The sequence below is a fragment of the Brachypodium distachyon genome, chromosome 4, assembly GCF_000005505.3.
Source record: "Brachypodium distachyon strain Bd21 chromosome 4, Brachypodium_distachyon_v3.0, whole genome shotgun sequence".
Lineage (NCBI taxonomy): Eukaryota > Viridiplantae > Streptophyta > Magnoliopsida > Poales > Poaceae > Brachypodium > Brachypodium distachyon.
The window spans coordinates 38,933,808-38,951,610 of NC_016134.3; the positions used below are offsets into that span (position 1 = coordinate 38,933,808).

General features: G+C 45.1%; 2 protein-coding genes across 3 annotated transcripts; both read left to right on the forward strand.

The window, feature by feature from the left end:
• The first annotated feature begins 584 nt into the window (after window positions 1-584).
• Window positions 585-1,829, forward strand: LOC100824426 (BURP domain-containing protein 15). The gene is made up of 3 exons (XM_010241100.2): window positions 585-658; window positions 755-872; window positions 995-1,829. The coding sequence occupies exons 1-3, from the start codon at window positions 614-616 to the stop codon at window positions 1,636-1,638; spliced, it is 807 nt and encodes a 268-aa protein (XP_010239402.1). The 5' UTR covers window positions 585-613; the 3' UTR covers window positions 1,639-1,829.
• Window positions 1,830-4,953: 3,124 nt separating this feature from the next.
• Window positions 4,954-16,520, forward strand: LOC100824731 (MAG2-interacting protein 2). Of its 2 annotated transcripts, XM_010239979.3 has the most exons (11): window positions 4,954-5,370; window positions 5,780-5,858; window positions 5,952-6,137; window positions 7,140-7,335; window positions 7,444-7,670; window positions 7,929-8,862; window positions 9,456-10,659; window positions 11,344-11,703; window positions 11,795-13,025; window positions 13,188-13,453; window positions 13,540-16,520. In XM_010239979.3, exons 1-11 carry the CDS (start codon window positions 5,302-5,304, stop codon window positions 16,126-16,128), a joined length of 7,341 nt encoding a protein of 2,446 aa, XP_010238281.1. In that variant the 5' UTR covers window positions 4,954-5,301; the 3' UTR covers window positions 16,129-16,520. The 2 variants fall into 2 exon arrangements, with proteins under 2 accessions (XP_010238281.1, XP_014758274.1); XM_014902788.2 differs by lacking the exons at window positions 4,954-5,370; window positions 5,780-5,858 and having other exon boundaries at window positions 5,998-6,137; window positions 7,150-7,335; window positions 7,449-7,670.
• Window positions 16,521-17,803: the final 1,283 nt, after the last annotated feature.

Sequence of the window (17,803 nt, forward strand, 5' to 3'; positions counted from 1 at the left end):
GTTTTCGCAACGTTAACAAGTATTCTCTCCGTTATGTATCTGTTCCTAAAAAACGTCTAGATAGATGTAATATTTCGATAAGAATTATGGAACGGAGCAAGTACACTGTGCCGCTGTTTTTTTAAGCAAGTCCGTATGTCAGTGGATCTTGCTAGCCAAGCAGCAGGAATACAGCAACCTGTATCTCAACCGTGTTGGTTCGATCTGGTGAAGAACGGAGCGGAAACATGTAAACCCCGCCGCGCCGAGGCCCACTTGAGCAGGCAGCAGCGAGCCCATCCGGCACCGTGTAGCCCGTTGCAGAACATCCCGGGCCGGCTCCGCGGTTGGCCTTCGATCCACGACAGATTATATTCCGATCGCCCCGGGCGGCCATCGTCGTTGTGGGAAGAAAAGGGCGTCCGTTTCGTGTCGAGCTCACGTCAAGCGCGACGCTCTTGCTGTCGCACGCCGAGATTATATTCCTCGGGTCCCCGACGCCTTCAGTTTCGCGTTGCTGTCAGCCACACCCGCATGCATGGCATGGCCCCCCTCTATAAATTCGGCGCGCTCACAAGCTCTCGTTTCTACACAAGGAGCCTCCATCGGCCGGTCTCTTCCCCGTCCAACTCCCATGGCGCGCCTCCTCGCTCTCGCCGTCGCCGCCGCCGTTCTCATGGTGCGAAAGGAGCCGGCCGTGCATGGCTCGAACTTATTCATATACAGTTGAATTATGTTTCGTTGATGCATCAATTGTTGTCCGTTGATTCCTCAGGCTCAACCCGGGCAGCAGCTTGCGTCTGCTGCTCGGACGTCGGCGGCGGAGGCCTTCTGGCGCGCCGCCCTGCCCGGCGCCCCCATGCCAGACGCCCTCCTCGAGCTCCTGCACCACGGTGATCACTGAAAAACAAACTAAAATGAAGACTCTTTACACAAAGTCAAACGACCATCCACGTATACAGTTGAACACAGTCTTTTCTCTGACATATGCCTGGCTGCGTGTGCGCGCATGCAGAGAGTACCGGCGTGCCGGACGACGGCGTGTCCGAGGGCGATTACAACGACAACGACCCACCGCCGCCCATGAATTTCAACTACGACGACTACAGGGCCTTGCCTCGGTCTCGGACCGGATCCGCCACGAACGCCGCCGCGCCCCATTTCCTGCAGTACCGCGCCGTAGTCCGGAACGACGCCGCTGCACACGTCGACAACGCCGCGACGACGATGGTGTTCTTTCTCGAGGACGCGGTGCGCGTCGGAGGGAGCCTGCCGCTCTTCCACGGCACCCAGCGCCGAGCTCGAGCTGCTGCCGGCGCGTCGGCAGGGCTGAAGCTGCACGCCGTGCGCTCCGTGACGGCGGTCGAGGAGCCCGGCATCGTCGTGTGCCGCGGCGACGAGGCTCACGGTCACGGCCACGGCGCCGTGTACGGGTGCCGCGCTGTCGGACCGGCGGCGAGGGTCTACGTCTTGGCTCTCGCCGGGGACGACGTGTCCGCGGTCGCTGTTTGCCGCACTGACACGTCCAGGTGGGACCCGGAGCACGCCGCGTTCCGGCTCCTCGGCGTTAAGCCCGGCGGGCCGGCGGTGTGCCACGCCGTGCCGAACGCGCAGGTTCTGCTGTCTGCCAAGGACGGGAAGAGCCCCTCCGCGAATTAAGTAACGAGAGTAGTCGTGACGCAAAATTTGTAACGGCTGTGTAACGTGCATTGGTATAGCTGTTTGTATTGTTTGTTTGTTCCACTGTATAATGTGGCTACTATATATGCGCTCTCTAAAGTACTCCCAAAAAAAGTACTCCAATGTATGGCTGTTGAAATAAAGGATGCATCCATGTGGGTTTTTTTACATGATCGTTTGTCTCAAATCTAAACTTGTGCATTTTTTTTTCCAGAAAAGGATGAAACCCCTGTCCTCTGCATCAGAATGATGCACACATCCATTTTTTATTGATTAGTTAACAAGTTTTACAGGATGGCTACATCAATCGACCAAATCAGAACCAACCGTGATACACCTACAAGCATGTTGAAGGAGGTGGCTGTTATCAAGCAGCACGCCCTGACCGTAGACCACCGCCAAATATCCAAATTCGGAGGTCACGAAAGCACAATCGGCCAACCAAATCCTCAGGGTGTGTTGTATGCGCACGCTCTAGAATTAGCACCCACAATGTTCCACCAACCCATCTTCAGGATAGTTCTCGAAGCATTGACATTGCAAGACTTGGCATCGACAAAGCAAACTAGAGCCACCGACTAGCACGCGCCCAACAGTCGACCACCAAACAGAACCTCCACACCCAAGGGGGAGACCGACGCCACTGGCACCGCCGCCTAGTTCGAGGACTTTGGGTTTTCACCTTCACTCGGGAATCTAGAGGGGGGGGGGGGGGGGACGTCCAAGGACGCCATCACCGTCGTGGCCGAACAAACCGACCAAGTGTTTCACCCGGTACCGACCAACACCGCCCACATCCCGTCTTCTCCTAAGACGACGAAGGACGCTAACTCAGATCCGACGAGGAGGAGGACAAACCACCGGAGGCCGCACCCTCCACGGCAAAACCCACCGAAGCATAGCCAGCCTCAGCCAGGGCAGGCCGCCGCTGCAGCCAAGGTCTGGCCGCCACCATAGCAGGCCACATTGGACCAACCACCGAGCGAAAGCGGCGGAGGTCCGGCCGCCTCGCTGAACACCGAACGCCACAAAGCAAGGACCCCATCGCCACCGCCGCCACGCTCCAGGGGCGGTGAGGGAGGATTTGGGTAACGGGAGTTTCGGAGAGAGAGAGAGAGAGAGAGAGTTTTGGGAGCAGCTTGTGCAGTTCTGAAACGGGAGATAATTTGGGAGGAGGTCGGGCAGCGAATATCAATAGGATCACTGGACAGGTTTCACAGGCACAACGCTGGGTTTGGAGGGATGGTTGCGGCTGTGAAATTGTGGTCGAACAGTAACCGAACCGATCATAGATGGCGGCGATTGTGTGATGTAGAGTGAACTCCAGGGCATAAGTAAAGTTATTATATAAATAATTTCATTCATTAAGCATCTCATTTTTTGCGCTATGCATACGGTTTTAATCTCTGAATTACAGTTTTAATATTTGTTACAATTCTATTTGAATTGTTATTACTCTTACCATTGCTTTCAAAAACTTTTGTTACACATGTGTGACGTCTTAGTTGCTAAAGTCTTACTAATATTCTCGTGATCTCATCGTGACGAACTATAAATTTGGATCGTGATACTTTTCATTGAAGATTTCTGTGATCCCATATACTTGTGGATCATTAAGGAGTCAACTGTTTTGTACCGAGGATGTGCATCTCAGCGATGACCGAGCTTATCGACTGCGACGGTACTAATAGGTGCTGCGACTCAACGAGATTTGTAGAAAATAAAGAGTTGCATTTCTTGCGAGTACAGACTGAAGAGAGCTCTTCGACTTTATCACCACAAGAGGTTCAGCTCGCTGCGAAGTCGACTGGAGTTGCATTGGAATTGATGTTGTGATGTCGTAAAGAAGTCGGACAAGAAACACTTCATGAGTCGTGGTTAAAAGGACGAGAAAAATAGCGACATGTAAAAGACAATTCTTGTTTACGTTGGATGAATTTTTAGTCTATCTTTTTTTTCACATGGACCGAAGCACATTTATTTTTCTTCGCTCCCCTCTATAACTGGCCACCGAGTCGGGCTTTCCAGAAAAAAGGTCACACGCACAGCGGCCCAGTCTGCCCGGCAAGCGTGCCGGCCCTCAATCCAGCTTGGGCCATGACTGGTCCTACGGGCTGACCCGTTTGTATTTTGTATGAGGAGTAAATTACACAAAACCACCACATTAGAGGCTATGGTTTCACATAGGTACCAGTTTACGTTTTAGTTGCTAAAAACCACCGAATTTACTTAACCCCTCCTTCGCTAGCGTCTAAGCCCATTTCTGACATAGTGGGTCCACCGGTCAGACCAACATGGCGTGCCAGCGTGGAGTTGACTTCCTGACTTTTTCTTCTCTCTACTGAAGCTCCGCCTCCTCTGCATCCTCTCCTCCTTCACCCACTGAAACTCCTCGCCTCCGTGCTAGCGTCAGACCAAGAGCCCTTGCTCCGGCCGCCCCGTTGCTCGAAGACGCCCCCCGCTCACCCCCGCGTGGCTCGCCGCCGTGCGCTCCCCGCGCTGCCCCCCGTGCCCGCACGGCCCCTGCTGGCCGCCCCGCCCCGCCCCTCGCGCTGCCCCCCCGTGCCCGCACTCGCTGTCGCGCCCCGCGCCCGTGATGCGCCGCCGTGTCCATGCATGCCACTGTGTCCGTGCATGCCACTGTGTCCGTGCGCGTCCGTGATGCGCCGCCGCGGCCATGGCCCTCCCAGCGGTCATGGCCCTCCCAGACCCTCTACGCTTTGCCCAGGTGAACCGCTTTGTCGTGCTGAACCTTTTGGACGAAGGAATCGACCTGCCGTGGTCGGAATCGCCGTCGCCGCCACCTTCTTCCCCATGTGGTCGAAACCTTCTCGTGCTCTTCGTCGAGCCGGGGCTGTGCAGCGGGGACGGGGAAGCTCGGAGGCGGCCGGCCGGAGGTGGAGAAGACGGGGCAGGTGCGAGAGGAGGCGCCGGACCTCGCCGGCAGCCATAGAGTCATCGGCGGTGGCCGTCACCATGGCCACGCTGGCAGGCCGCGCTGGCACGCCACGTGGCTCGACAGTGCGTCGTACCTGTCAGAAATGGGTTTAGATGCTAAATAAATCCGGTGATTTTTAACGACCAAAACGAAAACAAACGAAAACCAGTACCAATTTGAAGCGGTGGTTTTTTATAATTTACTCTTCGTACGAGAGAGTCGGGCCTGACCGACTGGGCTGGCGGACCATGCTTGGGCATGCCTTCCGCCTTAGTGGGCTGGCACGGTATAGCCCGCTTATATCCAGGCCCGGCTAATCCCGCGGGCCATTGACCAGCTATACACCCCTCCCTCCCTACCGACCTACGCCGGCGGCCGGCACCATCTCGCTACCGAGCTGCCCAGCCCCCTAGCTCCGTAGCTCTTTCTTCCTCCTCGCGCAAGCGCTGTCCTCCCCCATCCCGCTGCCTCGCACCCCAGCCCCCTAGCTCGCCTTCCTCCTCACGCGAGCGCCTCCACGGCACGTTGATCTCCCCTTCGATTCTCTCGCTTCCGACCGTTTCTCCTCCCATCACCCCACGAACGGATTCGCCGTTTCATCTCCTTAATCTTCCCCAATTCGTAACTGAGGAAAAAAATCAAGGTAGGGCGGCCGCCCTACCTTGCCCTACTGGTCCTCCGCCGTGTCAACGGCGCCGCTGGATATGGGGGCGGAAGACGACGCGCTGTTCGAGATCAGTCGACATGCGTCAGGATCCCACGAAATCCCCCGTGTGAGTGTGGGAGTAGAATACGCGCATCCATCCATCTCCCTCGTGCACTCCTTTCCGCCAGCACCCCCTTAAATCCATCCAATCGTAGGCGGGTTAGGTTATGGTGGGAGGTGATTCAGGGGTTCATATCAGTAACCGTGCTGTTTATGACAATTTTGTCTTGAACTTTTTTTGTGTTCTTTATTACCGTGGGTAGGTGAGCGGGCGGGTAGCAAGTTCCTTTTCCTTTCGGTCAGTTACTATTACATGTTTCTCCTGAGTTGTCATCATTTTTTTTTGTATGATTCCATGTGAGATATTTTGTCTGTGTGTATATCGTTAGCAGTGTTTAACCGTGCATTACCCAGAGGGCTAAAAAATCTCCGCAATTTTTGTTATCTTTGTTGTAATGTAATTCTTGCAACCACAGGAAAGTGATGAAATCACCACAGCGAGTGGTGGCAGCTCAGGTGAAGGAGCAGGCATCTTCTCCTATCTCTCTTTCCATGGTAGGATCTTTACCCGTTACCCTCAAATCTAATTCAAGTCCTTCAAAAACCCAACCAGGAAATGCCCCTAACCATTAGCTTCCACTTTGGTAGGTATAAGCAAGCTCAAGGAGAGATGGAGTAGGTATAGCACACTTGGGAGGAGTAAGGGGAGAAGGGGTAATGCAGCATCCTTGTTCGTCTCGCGGAATGCGGAGTATGTTGCTGTAGCTCTTGGAAATCACATTGTCATATTGAGGAAGAGCGATGGCTATGTGTCACCCTGCGGCATATATACAAGTGAGTAAGCTTCCTACTTATTCCCACATTACATTGAATATTACAGCAGTGTTTTTCATTGGAAAGTGTAAAGTTCTTACTGGTGCAATACCCATTACCCTTTAATCAAGAAATGGTACTTCTACTGCTTATAGTGTTTTGAGATAGTATTCAGCTTGAATGAGGGCTCACCTTGTGTTTGAAGCCCATCTGTGAAATGTTACACCTGTGACGCACATACATTGCACTCTTAAATCTTTGTTTACACTGGAATTTATTTATGCTGTCGTTGTTTTGTCTTGGCAATAGCATTTCATGCTTGTAATTTAAGAAAATTGCTATTCATGACTGGTCAAGTGCCAAATTTTAAATGATTTGATTACCATAGGAGTTATGTAGTGTCCCCTGTGAGTTCTGCCGTAGCAGTACATATGAAAGTGGAGAATCTATATACTCCCTCCGATCCAAATTAATTGTCGCAGCTTTAGTCAGATTTGGTTTAGATACGCATGTATCTAGACGCGTTTCAGTGTGTAGGTTCTCTCATTTTGAAAACAAAGTGCGGCAATTAATTTGGATCGGAGGGAGTAGCATACTTTTTTTGGTAATGCTTAGTATTCAGGAAGAAAAGTTAAAATCATGGTGATTTTTTTTCTGTCCTTCAAATATAGTGTTATTACTTGACATTTGCCGATGTCTAGTACATATTTTGCAGGAGTAATTATCTCTGAATCTCCTCAAATATTTAGTGCAAATTCATACTTCTGAGAGCTTAGGAGGTGTTGCACTAGATTTATTATTTATTTATTTCTGTTACTGTTGATGATGTGCATTTCTGCCACACACCCAGACTGTGCCAATCTGCCTCCTTTTATTTACCATTTTGTTGGTTGAATATGGCAGTACATCTTGCAATATTCTTTCATGTCCATTGTGCTGCATTCGATGTCACAGGATTATGATGCACAGAAGTTGTCAAAACTGTTGATATCTATTTTTTTCTCTCTAATTCTTTCTTGTCAGATAATGACAGACTAGCCTTTTTTACAAATGGGGCTTGGCTGGAGGAGCAAGGCATTTTTGGTGTCGTGGATGATTCAAACTCACTATATTTGATAAAAGAAAATGGGCATGCAGTAACTAGAAGAACAAGCAATCAGTTGAAGGTATCTTTTCCTATAATTGATCTGCTTGTGCAGGATGCGTCAAGTTCACAAAGGTGATTCTCTGTTGCTTGCAGTTAGAGCCTTGCTTCTAAAGATATCATGTGTAACTCTTGCCAGTATTTTTTGCAATAGCTAATATGGTACTTGTAAATGTTTCATAGGCCAGGTTTCTACATTTTTACTAGTGATTGTGCGGTCCATAAATTTGATTACACTCAAGAACCTGAGGCGAGTTTATACAAAGTTCGTATAGTAACTAAAGATGTGCCATCACCTAGAGCTCCTCAGATACCTCAGAGTTTGGCTTGCGTTGATTATCATCAAGATCATTCATTAGTGGTTCTAGTTGGGGATTCCAGCCTCTCACCAGGCTCCAATGACCGTTCTGGTATGCCCTTGCTATTTGTTTTTGACGGGTTGCTATTATATTTTTGTACTGCTACATCCATCACTAGTTATCACTTTTCCACCGTATATCATTTTGTAGTGTAATTCTGCATTATTTATACATTGTCCTTCAATATTCTCTTGCTATATTTTCATCTTGAAAGATCTGACCAGAATTGAATGTAGTGTGAAATTCAAACTCCGAAACTACTGGCCCAATGTTGCAGTTGTTTCTAATATTTTTCTCTTTGATGTTTAGGAGCATATTTTCTGTATGTGTTGCACTTTGATGGACATCTGGAACTTAGTCTTTCATTTCAGAGCATGCAGCTGGAAGGGATGTTTTCTCCTCCTAATGGTAAAAAAACCTTTGTTTCATCTCCAAAAGTCAGAATATCACCTCAAGGCAAGTGTATTGCTACATTGGATTTGAATGGTTCTGTCAACATTTTTGTGCTTGGTGATAATTTGCGCTCTGTTTCGCTTCATCCTCATGGGAGTGGCACTAGTACGCACCTGATTGATGTGAAGGACATCAGTTGGTGGACAGATAATATTCTCATGGTAGTAAAGGAAGATGGTAGGATTAGCATGTACAGCATCACTGAAAATATGGTAGTTTCAAAAGATGACCCTGTCTTATCTGCACCACTGTTGGAAATGGCAAGGGCTATCGAAGGATATGTTTTTGTTTTGCAATCTAGCAGACAAGAAAGTGACTACAAGCCTAACCTACCTAGTGTTTCTGGGGATCATCAGAGTGAGATGGATAAAGTATTTTGGAGTCTCATATCATTCTCCAAAGTTACAGTACTGGAGATGTACTCTGTTCTCATCAGAGAGAATCGGCACAAGGATGCTTTGGATTTTGCCTCCCGGTATAATCTAGATAAGGATGAAGTGCTTAAAGCATGCTGGTTGCGCTCTGCTGGAGATATTCTTGATATACAGTCATACTTGGTGAACATCAAAGACCAATCATTTGTATTGTTAGAATGTGCAAATAAAGTTGGACCTACAGAAGTGGCTTTGAAAGCCCTATTTTCTTTTGGCCTTCGTAAAACAGACCGTTACAATTTTTCGGAGCTGGATAATAGCGGTGAGGACTCAGTATGGGATATTCGTATCATTAGGCTTCGTTTATTGTGGTACAACGACTTGTTGGAGACATTCTTGGGAATCAATATGGGAAGGTATGTTGTCACGATCTTACAGTTTTGTCTTACATAATAAAGGCAGTTAGCTCAAGTTCATGATACACTGTGAGTGTTCAGAACTACACTCCTGCTATCGAGCCATATCAATCCTGCAAAAATATAAATATAATTGATTTAACTCCTTACATTGTACAGGTATAAACCATGTTTTAGTCTTCAAACCAATATTTTTGAAAAGTACTATAGATACTTTCAATACTGATTTATCCTTGAAGAAAATCAATTTCAGCTGTCCCTTTGTACAATCCCCAAATTAGGTCTCTTAGTTTTATTTTTGTGCGGGGAGGCTCTTAGTTTATTTTCGTGAAGTGAAAGGGTAAAGGAATGAGCTTGTAGCATTCCAAGTTGAATGCTCTGTGATTTTCACCAGTGTTGCTGGTAACGTGAACCTCTCTACTCTTACAGGTTGATTTGTTACACTTCACTTCCTAGTAGTGTTAGGCCTAATGTCACAAGTTGATCGCATGTGTGACTATTGTACAATCCCTCCGCACGCTCCTGAAGTTCACTAGCTTGCTGCTTATTCATACTTATTTTTTGTGGCTAAATGTGATGTTCTTTCTGTTCAGGTTCTCAGCTGAAGAATATAGGAAGTTCCGTTTGATGCCTCTTGTTGATACTGCTATTGCTCTAGCTGAAAGTGGCAAAATCGGGGCCCTTAATCTTCTTATCAAGCGTCATCCATATACTATATCTTCTGACATTTTGCGTGTTTTGTCTGCAATTCCAGAAACTATTGCTGTGCAGACTTATAGTCAGTTGCTACCTGGGAAATCTCCTCCTAGTATTGTGATATTAAGAGATGGTGACTGGGTTGAATGTGAACAGATGGCATCATATATAAACACTTCTCCTAGTCAATTGGAGAAGATGGGAGTGGTGAAAACAGAAATACTTCTAAAGCATTCTACCGGCTTCTTATGGCCATCGGTTGCGGAGCTTTCTGAGTGGTACAGGAACAGAGCAAGGGACATTGACTGCTTAAGTGGACAGCTGGAAAATTGTCTTGCCATGATAGAGCTTGCATGCCAAAAGGGCCTTGTGGAGCTGCAGCTGTTCTTTGATGATATGAAATGTCTCTACCAAGTTGTATATTCGGATGAGTTGAATGAGTTTATAATGAATCTCGCGACCTGGGAAGATTTACCTGACTATCAAAAGTTCAAGATCATCCTCAAAGGAGCCAAAGATGACACAGTGGTTCAGCGACTAGACGAAATGGCTATCCCTTTTATGAACAAGAAATTGCACTTGATCTCCTCGAGCAGTGCTGAGAAGCAAGAAGAATCCTACCTGACTAAATGGATGAAAGAGGCTGCTGCAGAAAATGAGCTGTCCATTTGCTTGTCTGTTATTGAAAATGGTTGTGGGGAGTCACCAATTTGTGGGCTCTTCAAGGATCTTGATGAGATGATTGAAACGGCTATTCGCTGCATTTATATATGCTCTGCGACTAACCAGTGGAATACCATGTCATCAATTTTGTCAAAGTTACTCCATAAGACAAAGAGAGAAAAATCTTTGTTGGCTAATGAAGAAGACTGCAGTCTGAAAGATGCTAAGCAAGCTCCTGGCACTTCTGTGGTTTCTTATGTTGACATGCAAAATTTGTGTGCTGCTATCTTGTCTGATCTGAGTGATTGTGAAAGGGATTCTTGCCATGGTTCAAGGGCCCACCAATTTGATAATATAAAATCCCTTGATATGCGGGAGAAGATGCTAAAAGTTGCTGAAGGTCATGTAGAAGTTGGGAGGCTCTTTGCTTATTATCAGGTATTAATGTGTTATGTATGTGTACATGGCCCACCCAGCACCAAGTTAGGAGGAGGATCAATTTCTCAGTTAGGAAGTTTATCCTTTGAAATAGGAAGATACCTTTTGGCTTGGGCCTTAAGCCAACCAGAGATAAGATTTACAATTTGTTACTTAGATTGGATTGTCAGGTATTTATATAGAGGACCCTCTATAAGGAGTTAATCAAGCAAAGATTAGCAGAATACTTGTTCTACCTTGCACCTGGAGCAAGAGCCCCTCCCCTACCTCCCTAAACCCTAGTATACAGTATGATATCTCTTCAAAGAACCGTTCCTGCTTCTGGATTTATGAACTGTGAAATTGCAATAAATCTCCGTTGTTTCCTTCAGATATTTATTTTCACATAGGCATGCATACACTGTTAAATGCTTCACTAGCATCTCCCAGTAAACTATGAGGCTTTATTAGCAATTATGTACCGTGATTTGCTTGTTACCAATAGTTCTGAGTTACTCCCTCCATTCCATAATTCTTGTCTAAAATTTGCCCAAAAATGGATGTATCTATTCCTAAAAAGCGTCTAGATACATGTAATATTTCGACAAGAATTATGGAACGGAGGGAGTAGTAGATAGCTGGCTGCCTGGATGTCATTAACTGGTCACATCATTATTTATTTTGAATCATTTCCTACTTTGGCAGGTACCAAAGCCAACACATTTCTTCCTTAGTGCTTACTTAGATGAGAAGAATGTAAAACAGCTTTTACGGCTGCTCCTATCAAAATTTGGGAGACGTCAACCTGTTCGATCAGACAATGAGTGGGCTAATACGTGGCGTGATTTGAAACTCTTCCAAGAAAAGGCATTTCCTTTTCTTGATTCAGAATATATCCTGGGAGAATTCATTAGAGGGCTTCTAAAAGCTGGCAAATTTTCATTAGCCAGGAACTATCTTGGTGGTACAAGTGCAGTTTCTTTGTCTACAGAAAAAGCTGAAAATCTCATTATCCAAGCTGCAAGGGAGTATTTTTTCTCAGCTTCAACTTTGTCCTGCAATGAAGTGAGTTTGTGTCATTTAATTATTTTGCATACTAATACTGATCTTTTATGTTGTCACTGATTAATGCTAACTTTGACTGTAACATTTACAGATCTGGAAGGCCAGGGAATGCCTAAACCTGTTACCAAATAGCAAAAATGTTCAAGTAGAAACTGATATAATTGATGCTCTAACTGTCAGACTTCCTTATCTAGGAGTCACTATCCTTCCCGTTCAGTTTAGGCAGGTGAAGGATCCCATGGAGATTATACGTATGGTGATTACAAGTCAAACAGGGGCATATCTTCATTTTGAAGAGATTATTGATGTTGCTAAACTTCTTGGATTAAGAAGTGAAGAAGAAATAGCTGCTGTTGAGGAGGCTATTGCTAGAGAAGCAGTGGTAAATGGTGACCTTCAATTAGCTTTTGATCTGTGTCTAAATTTGACTAAAAAGGGTCATGGTGAAGTCTGGGATTTATGTGCTGCAATTGCAAGAGGTCCTCAGCTTGACAATTTGGATACAAGCACTCGTGAAAAGCTATTGGGCTTCTCCCTCATCCATTGCGACAAAGATTCTGTTGGGGAATTATTGAATGCTTGGAAGGAGCTTGATGTCCATGATAAATTCGAGCAATTAATGGTTTCAACAGGAACAAACCCTCCCAATTTCTTTGTTGATGGCTCTTCATATATGCCACTTCCTGTGCAAAGTGTGCAAGACATACTTGCCCTGAGAGGTGACCTTAGCCATGATAGAGATCACGATCATCTGGCGATTGCTAAAGAAATGCTATCAAAGGTTTGCATGGACTTAACAAATGAAGATGCATATAGTTGGGAATCTACTTTTGCAGAAAATAGGAAACTATTGTCCTTCTCTGCATTGGAGTTGCCATGGCTTTTGAAATTGTCTGATGACGAGGAGCATGATGGTAACAAACATTCTTCAAAGACAGATCATCCCATCAGCAGATATCGATTTTCAACAAAAGTGGAGGCAACAAACAGCATTATATATTGGTTGGGTGTAAATAGTTTTGCTCCCAGTGATAATCTAATCATGTTTCTTGCGAAGTCTGTACTGGAGCCTCCTGTAGATGAAGATGATTATGTCCTTTCCTGTTCAGTTCTTCTGAATCTCATGGACCCTTTCAATGGAGTGAAAATAATAGAGGAAGAACTTAAAAGGCGAGAATGTTATCAAGAGATTAGTAGCATAATGAATGTAGGAATGATATATAGTTCCCTCAACAGTTTGAAGAAAGAATGTTCTACTCCTGAACAGAGGAGAAATCTGCTGCTTCACAAATTTCATGAGAAGTTTACCTCAATTGATTCAGGTAGATGCACTTAAATTAACCATGTACGAAGACAATCGTTGAAACACTTCCACTGTTTTTGTGAATACTCATCTTGTCCAATATCCTGTCATGTTATTCATTTCTTTCATTTTTATGTGGGTTACATATTTTTGACTGTCTCTTTACTTTTACTTTGATTAGAAGAGTTAGACCAGATTGATATGGCACATGCCACATACTGGAGAGAGTGGAAATCAAAGTTAGAAGAGGAGAAACGACTGGCTGATCAAGCAAGAATGCTAAAAACAGTATTGCCTGATATAGACACATCTCGATTCTTGTCTGGCGATGCCAATTATATCAAAAAGGTTATTTTCTCCTTTGTCGACTCTGCAAAGCTGGAGAGAAAACATATACTGAAGGAAGCAGTAAAGATAGCTGAGAACTACGGCTTGCAGCGAACTGAGGTATCTCAGAAACATTGCATGTTTTAGTCCATTGTGATATAAACTTCTCATCTCTGATATCTATATCATCTATTGATTGATGTTAGGTGCTTTTACGGTTTCTGGGCTGTGCTCTTGTCTCTGAATATTGGGATAACGATGATATTCTAAATGAAATTTCTGAGTTCCGGGAGGACATTGTCAAATCAGCTAAGGGGGTGATTGATATGATATATTCAGATGTCTATCCAGAGATCGATGGGCATAATAAGCAACGCCTCTCCTACATCTTTAGCATCCTTTCGGCATGCCATTCCTATCTTAAGAGGACTAGTGATATAGAGTTGACATACCCAGAACATGTCCATACACATAAGCTTGAGCCATTTCAGTATTACAAGTTCCTTGAGGAAGAGTGCAAGAAAGTCTGTTTCATTGATGACTTGAACTACAAAAACATTGCTGGCCTGGATAATCTGAACTTTGAGCATTTCAATGAGGAAGTATGCAAGAATATCCATGCCTCAACTGTCAATGCTCTAGCTGATATGGTACAAGCGCTTGTGAATATGTATGTTGATGCACTGGCTAAGGGTCTGGTATCGCGCGAAGGTGTTTACAAGCATTATGTTCTCGTCATGTTGGCATCTTTAGAAGGCCGCAATGAAGCAAGATCAAACAACACAGATCATGAAAAGTTGCAAGCGGTTCTCTGCGAAATTGAGTCGAACTATGATAGTTGCAAGGAATGCATACAAACTCTTCCAGCCACAGACATTCAATACATCATTGGAAGGTATTGCACCCTCTGTTTTCCTGGTAACCTAGCAAGAAGCCATCCACAGGAACCTTCATGGAAGAAACCTTTGGCTACACTGATAACACTTTGGATTAAACTTGTTGACGACATACCAAGACAGTCAACTGATGCTTGTTCATATGAAAGGACAGGCTATTTGGATCCGAACAGGTTATCTCACTGCATGAGGGCTTTCAGACAGCTATTAATAAATGACGAGATAACAGTGCACCAAGGTTGGGATGCCATCTCCATGTTTGTAAAAGCTGGCTTTAACAATGGAATTATAATGGACACATCATATATTTGTCGAGCTTTGATTCTTTCTGGATGTGCTTTCGAATCTGTAGTTGAAGTGTATTATGAAGGACAGGAAAGTGAGAGTGCAGATTCAAGCAATCCTTTGGATCTCTTGGAGCTTTATGGTGCTACTACAGATGGCTGTTTGTCTGATCTGATCGAGGGTTCTTTCGAGTCTCAAGTATTGCTGCATAAGCTGCTGTCATCTCTGAGTAAATCAACAGTGGAACATGCTGGCTCTCTTGAAATGGTCAGATCTGGTGTGTGGGGGAAGTTGATAAGTTTTTCTGAGAACATGCAGCTAGATAGCCAACTACGGGTCTATGCTCTGCAGCTGATGCAGTGTATCACCGGAAGAAACCTTAAAAGTCTTCCAAATGAGGTTGTTTCCCAGGTACAGCCTTGGGAGTCATGGTATGAGCCTGGAACAAGTGATTCCATAGCTGACGAGGGTGCCAATCCCTCTAGTAGCATCACAGGGACTCTAGTGGCACTCAGATCTAGTCAGATGATCACTGCAGTTCTGCCAGATGCTAATATTACGCCCGAAAACCTGGCGAGTCTTGACTCTGCAGTATCTTGCTTCTTGCACTTGTCGGAGGGTGCTTCTTCTGTTAAAAGTGTTGTTGTTCTGGAAGCAGTTCTAGAAGAGTGGGAACAATTGTTCTTTTCCAAAGAAGAATATGTTCCGCCTCATGAATCACCAAAAGAAACAAGTGACTGGAGTGATGGATGGGATGATGGTTGGGAAGCCCTACCCGAAGAGTTGGAGAGTCCAACGAAAAAGCAAGGTGGTGCGTCGTTATCAGTTCATCCCCTTCACAGTTGTTGGATGGAGCTTATAAAAAAACTTGTTGGGCTTGGTGAGCTCCAGAAGATCATTGAACTTTTAGATCGAGTGTCTTCAAAACATGGTGTGTTGCTAGAGGCCGATGAAGCACAGCGCCTGCTTGAACTCTTATCTACGCTGAACTGCTTCATGGCTCTCAAAATCATGCTGCTGCTCCCATATGAAGCTCCACAGTTGGAGTGCCTGCAAATGGTTGAGGCAAAAATGAGGGAAGGAACTGTGCCCACCACGTCAAACGCTGACGATTATGAGCTGCTGGCATTGGTTCTGTCATCTGGAGCCCTGCAGAAGATCACTGCAGAAGAGGGAGACTGCAAACTTTTCTCCCATATATGCCATCTTGTTGGACACCTTGCGCGGTCATTTCAGAATTATCTATGTGTACACTGGAACGATGAGTCTAACACACTGGAGACATCCAATTTAAATCAGTCTTTACTATTTGGTAAGGTCTTGTTACCCTGTTTCATATCTGAACTGGTGCTCAAAGGACAGTATCTAGTTGCTGGGTTTGCCATCTCAAGATGGATGCACACCCATCCATCCCTTGGCCTAATGGATGTTGTTGAGCCCAGTGTGCGATGCTACCTTGAAGGTCAGGTTGCTCAAGCTCAGCAGGTAGGTGGGAGTGATGCTTCTTTTACTGAAAAGGAACAGCATATAAGCCATACATTGTCGACTCTAAGAACCAAATTGGTTTCTACTTTGCAAGCTGCGTTGGCGGCCCTTCCGAACCAAGAGTCTTAAGACATCAAGTCCAGTGTACATTGTAACTCAACGCTGCTAGTGTAATTCAGCTTAACTGTAACATAAATTTTTGCAAGGCAAGGTGAATATTACAAGGTTTCAAACTAGCAGTTGCAGAACGTCACGAAAAGCCAAGAGATACATACCATGTTCTGTTGCTCGATCAGAATTTACATTGCATGCTTATTTTACGTAGGTAAATTGAATGCTTTTCCTTGGTTTCATAGACCAACATTTACGACACATTTCCATTGTCAGTTAAGTTGTAAACAGGGCTTTCGTTTACTGTATCAGCCTTTATGGTAGGAGTACAATGTTTGTTCTGCATAGGTAAAACGTGAACCCTGTTCACTCATGTATAATTCCATGTATCAGTATCTCCAAGTATCGTACATGTAAATGTGTGCTAATGTACTATGACCGTGGCTGAGAAATGCTGAAGGAGCTCTGGCGAGGTGCTGCTTCAGGTCTCGCCTTCCTCGTGGATGCGTGCATGCGGCGGACCAGTTAAGACCGAGCTGCCGAGCAAAGCACCAGTGTAACAGGGCGGACTTCCTCACCGTCCGATCAACCGAATGGTTCAAGAGAAATGAACATACTACTCCTTCCATATTAAACGACGGAATATTACATGTGTCTAGATGCTTTTTGCGTATAGATACATTAATATTTGGACAATTTGAGTTACTTAACGAGACGGATGGAGTAAAAAAACAGTTGTCCACAAACGGGATCACTAACAGAATGGTATTCAAAGTCATGAATGAGCAAAAGCCCTAGTCTTAGGCCACTCCTAATACTAGTCTCTTAGCACGTCATATTAGGCATTTTGTTGACATGACATTTTTTTAATGATGAAACTGTCTCTTATGTTAGCGACCATCTCTTCATGCAAACCAGCACAAAGTAATTAACTTTCTCATAAAAGTATTAAATAATTGCTACTTTAGATACCACCTTAAAAGACAATGCATTGGGGATATGCTTTCGTAGCATTTATTGTGGGTTAAGAGACACCACCTAAGAGACGATCCATTGGGAGTGACCTTACAAGAAAAAGATGTCATCGTTGACGGACCGATAGTAATCCATCGTGGAAGTGTACTAGTAACTGTCACTTTGTCTTGCCCGCACACCACTGACGAGATTAATTTTCGGCCAAAAAGCCCATCAATTTTCCCAGCCTTAGGCATCTCACACGAGGCATAAAACCTAACCGATATCCATCGATCTCTCCATCCTCCTCCCCATAATTCAACAACAGCGTTACCGTGAATGGGTTGGCCATACGCCCTCTCTTTCTCTGATAAATGCCCTTCCTAGAGAGAGTTTGGCATTGAGGTGGACTATGATAATCCGGTTTTCCAACCAGTTTTTGACTATTTTTGTGTTTGAATAACAAACTTCTTCCTATTTTAGTGTGCACTATTCACAGCAGAATATAAAATAAGCGGAGCACAACACAGTTCAGCAATGCCAAACCGGGCAGTTGCTCCGAAAAAATAGATACTTTGCACTTACTAAAATACCCTTAGTTACTTCTTCCATTTTATAAAATGATTTGATGCCATGGTTATGCTTGGTTTAATTAAAATAATCCTCTAAGCTAATGATTTAGGGCATGAAATACCCTTTTTACCCCTCGACCCCGACTAGATCGAAGAAGGAAAGTTAG

Excerpts from the sequence above, each read along its gene's own strand:
- LOC100824426 (XM_010241100.2), top strand. The coding sequence starts at position 614 with ATGGCGCGCCTCCTCGCTCTCGCCGTCGCCGCCGCCGTTCTCATG. Across the intron at positions 659-754 it reads TCGCCGCCGCCGTTCTCATG|GCTCAACCCGGGCAGCAGCT; the intron begins GTGCGAAAGGAG and ends TTGATTCCTCAG. Across the intron at positions 873-994 it reads CCTCGAGCTCCTGCACCACG|AGAGTACCGGCGTGCCGGAC; the intron begins GTGATCACTGAA and ends GCGCGCATGCAG.
- LOC100824731 (XM_010239979.3), top strand. The coding sequence starts at position 5,302 with ATGGGGGCGGAAGACGACGCGCTGTTCGAGATCAGTCGACATGCGTCA. Across the intron at positions 5,371-5,779 it reads GATCCCACGAAATCCCCCGT|GAAAGTGATGAAATCACCAC; the intron begins GTGAGTGTGGGA and ends TTGCAACCACAG. Across the intron at positions 6,138-7,139 it reads ACCCTGCGGCATATATACAA|ATAATGACAGACTAGCCTTT; the intron begins GTGAGTAAGCTT and ends CTTTCTTGTCAG.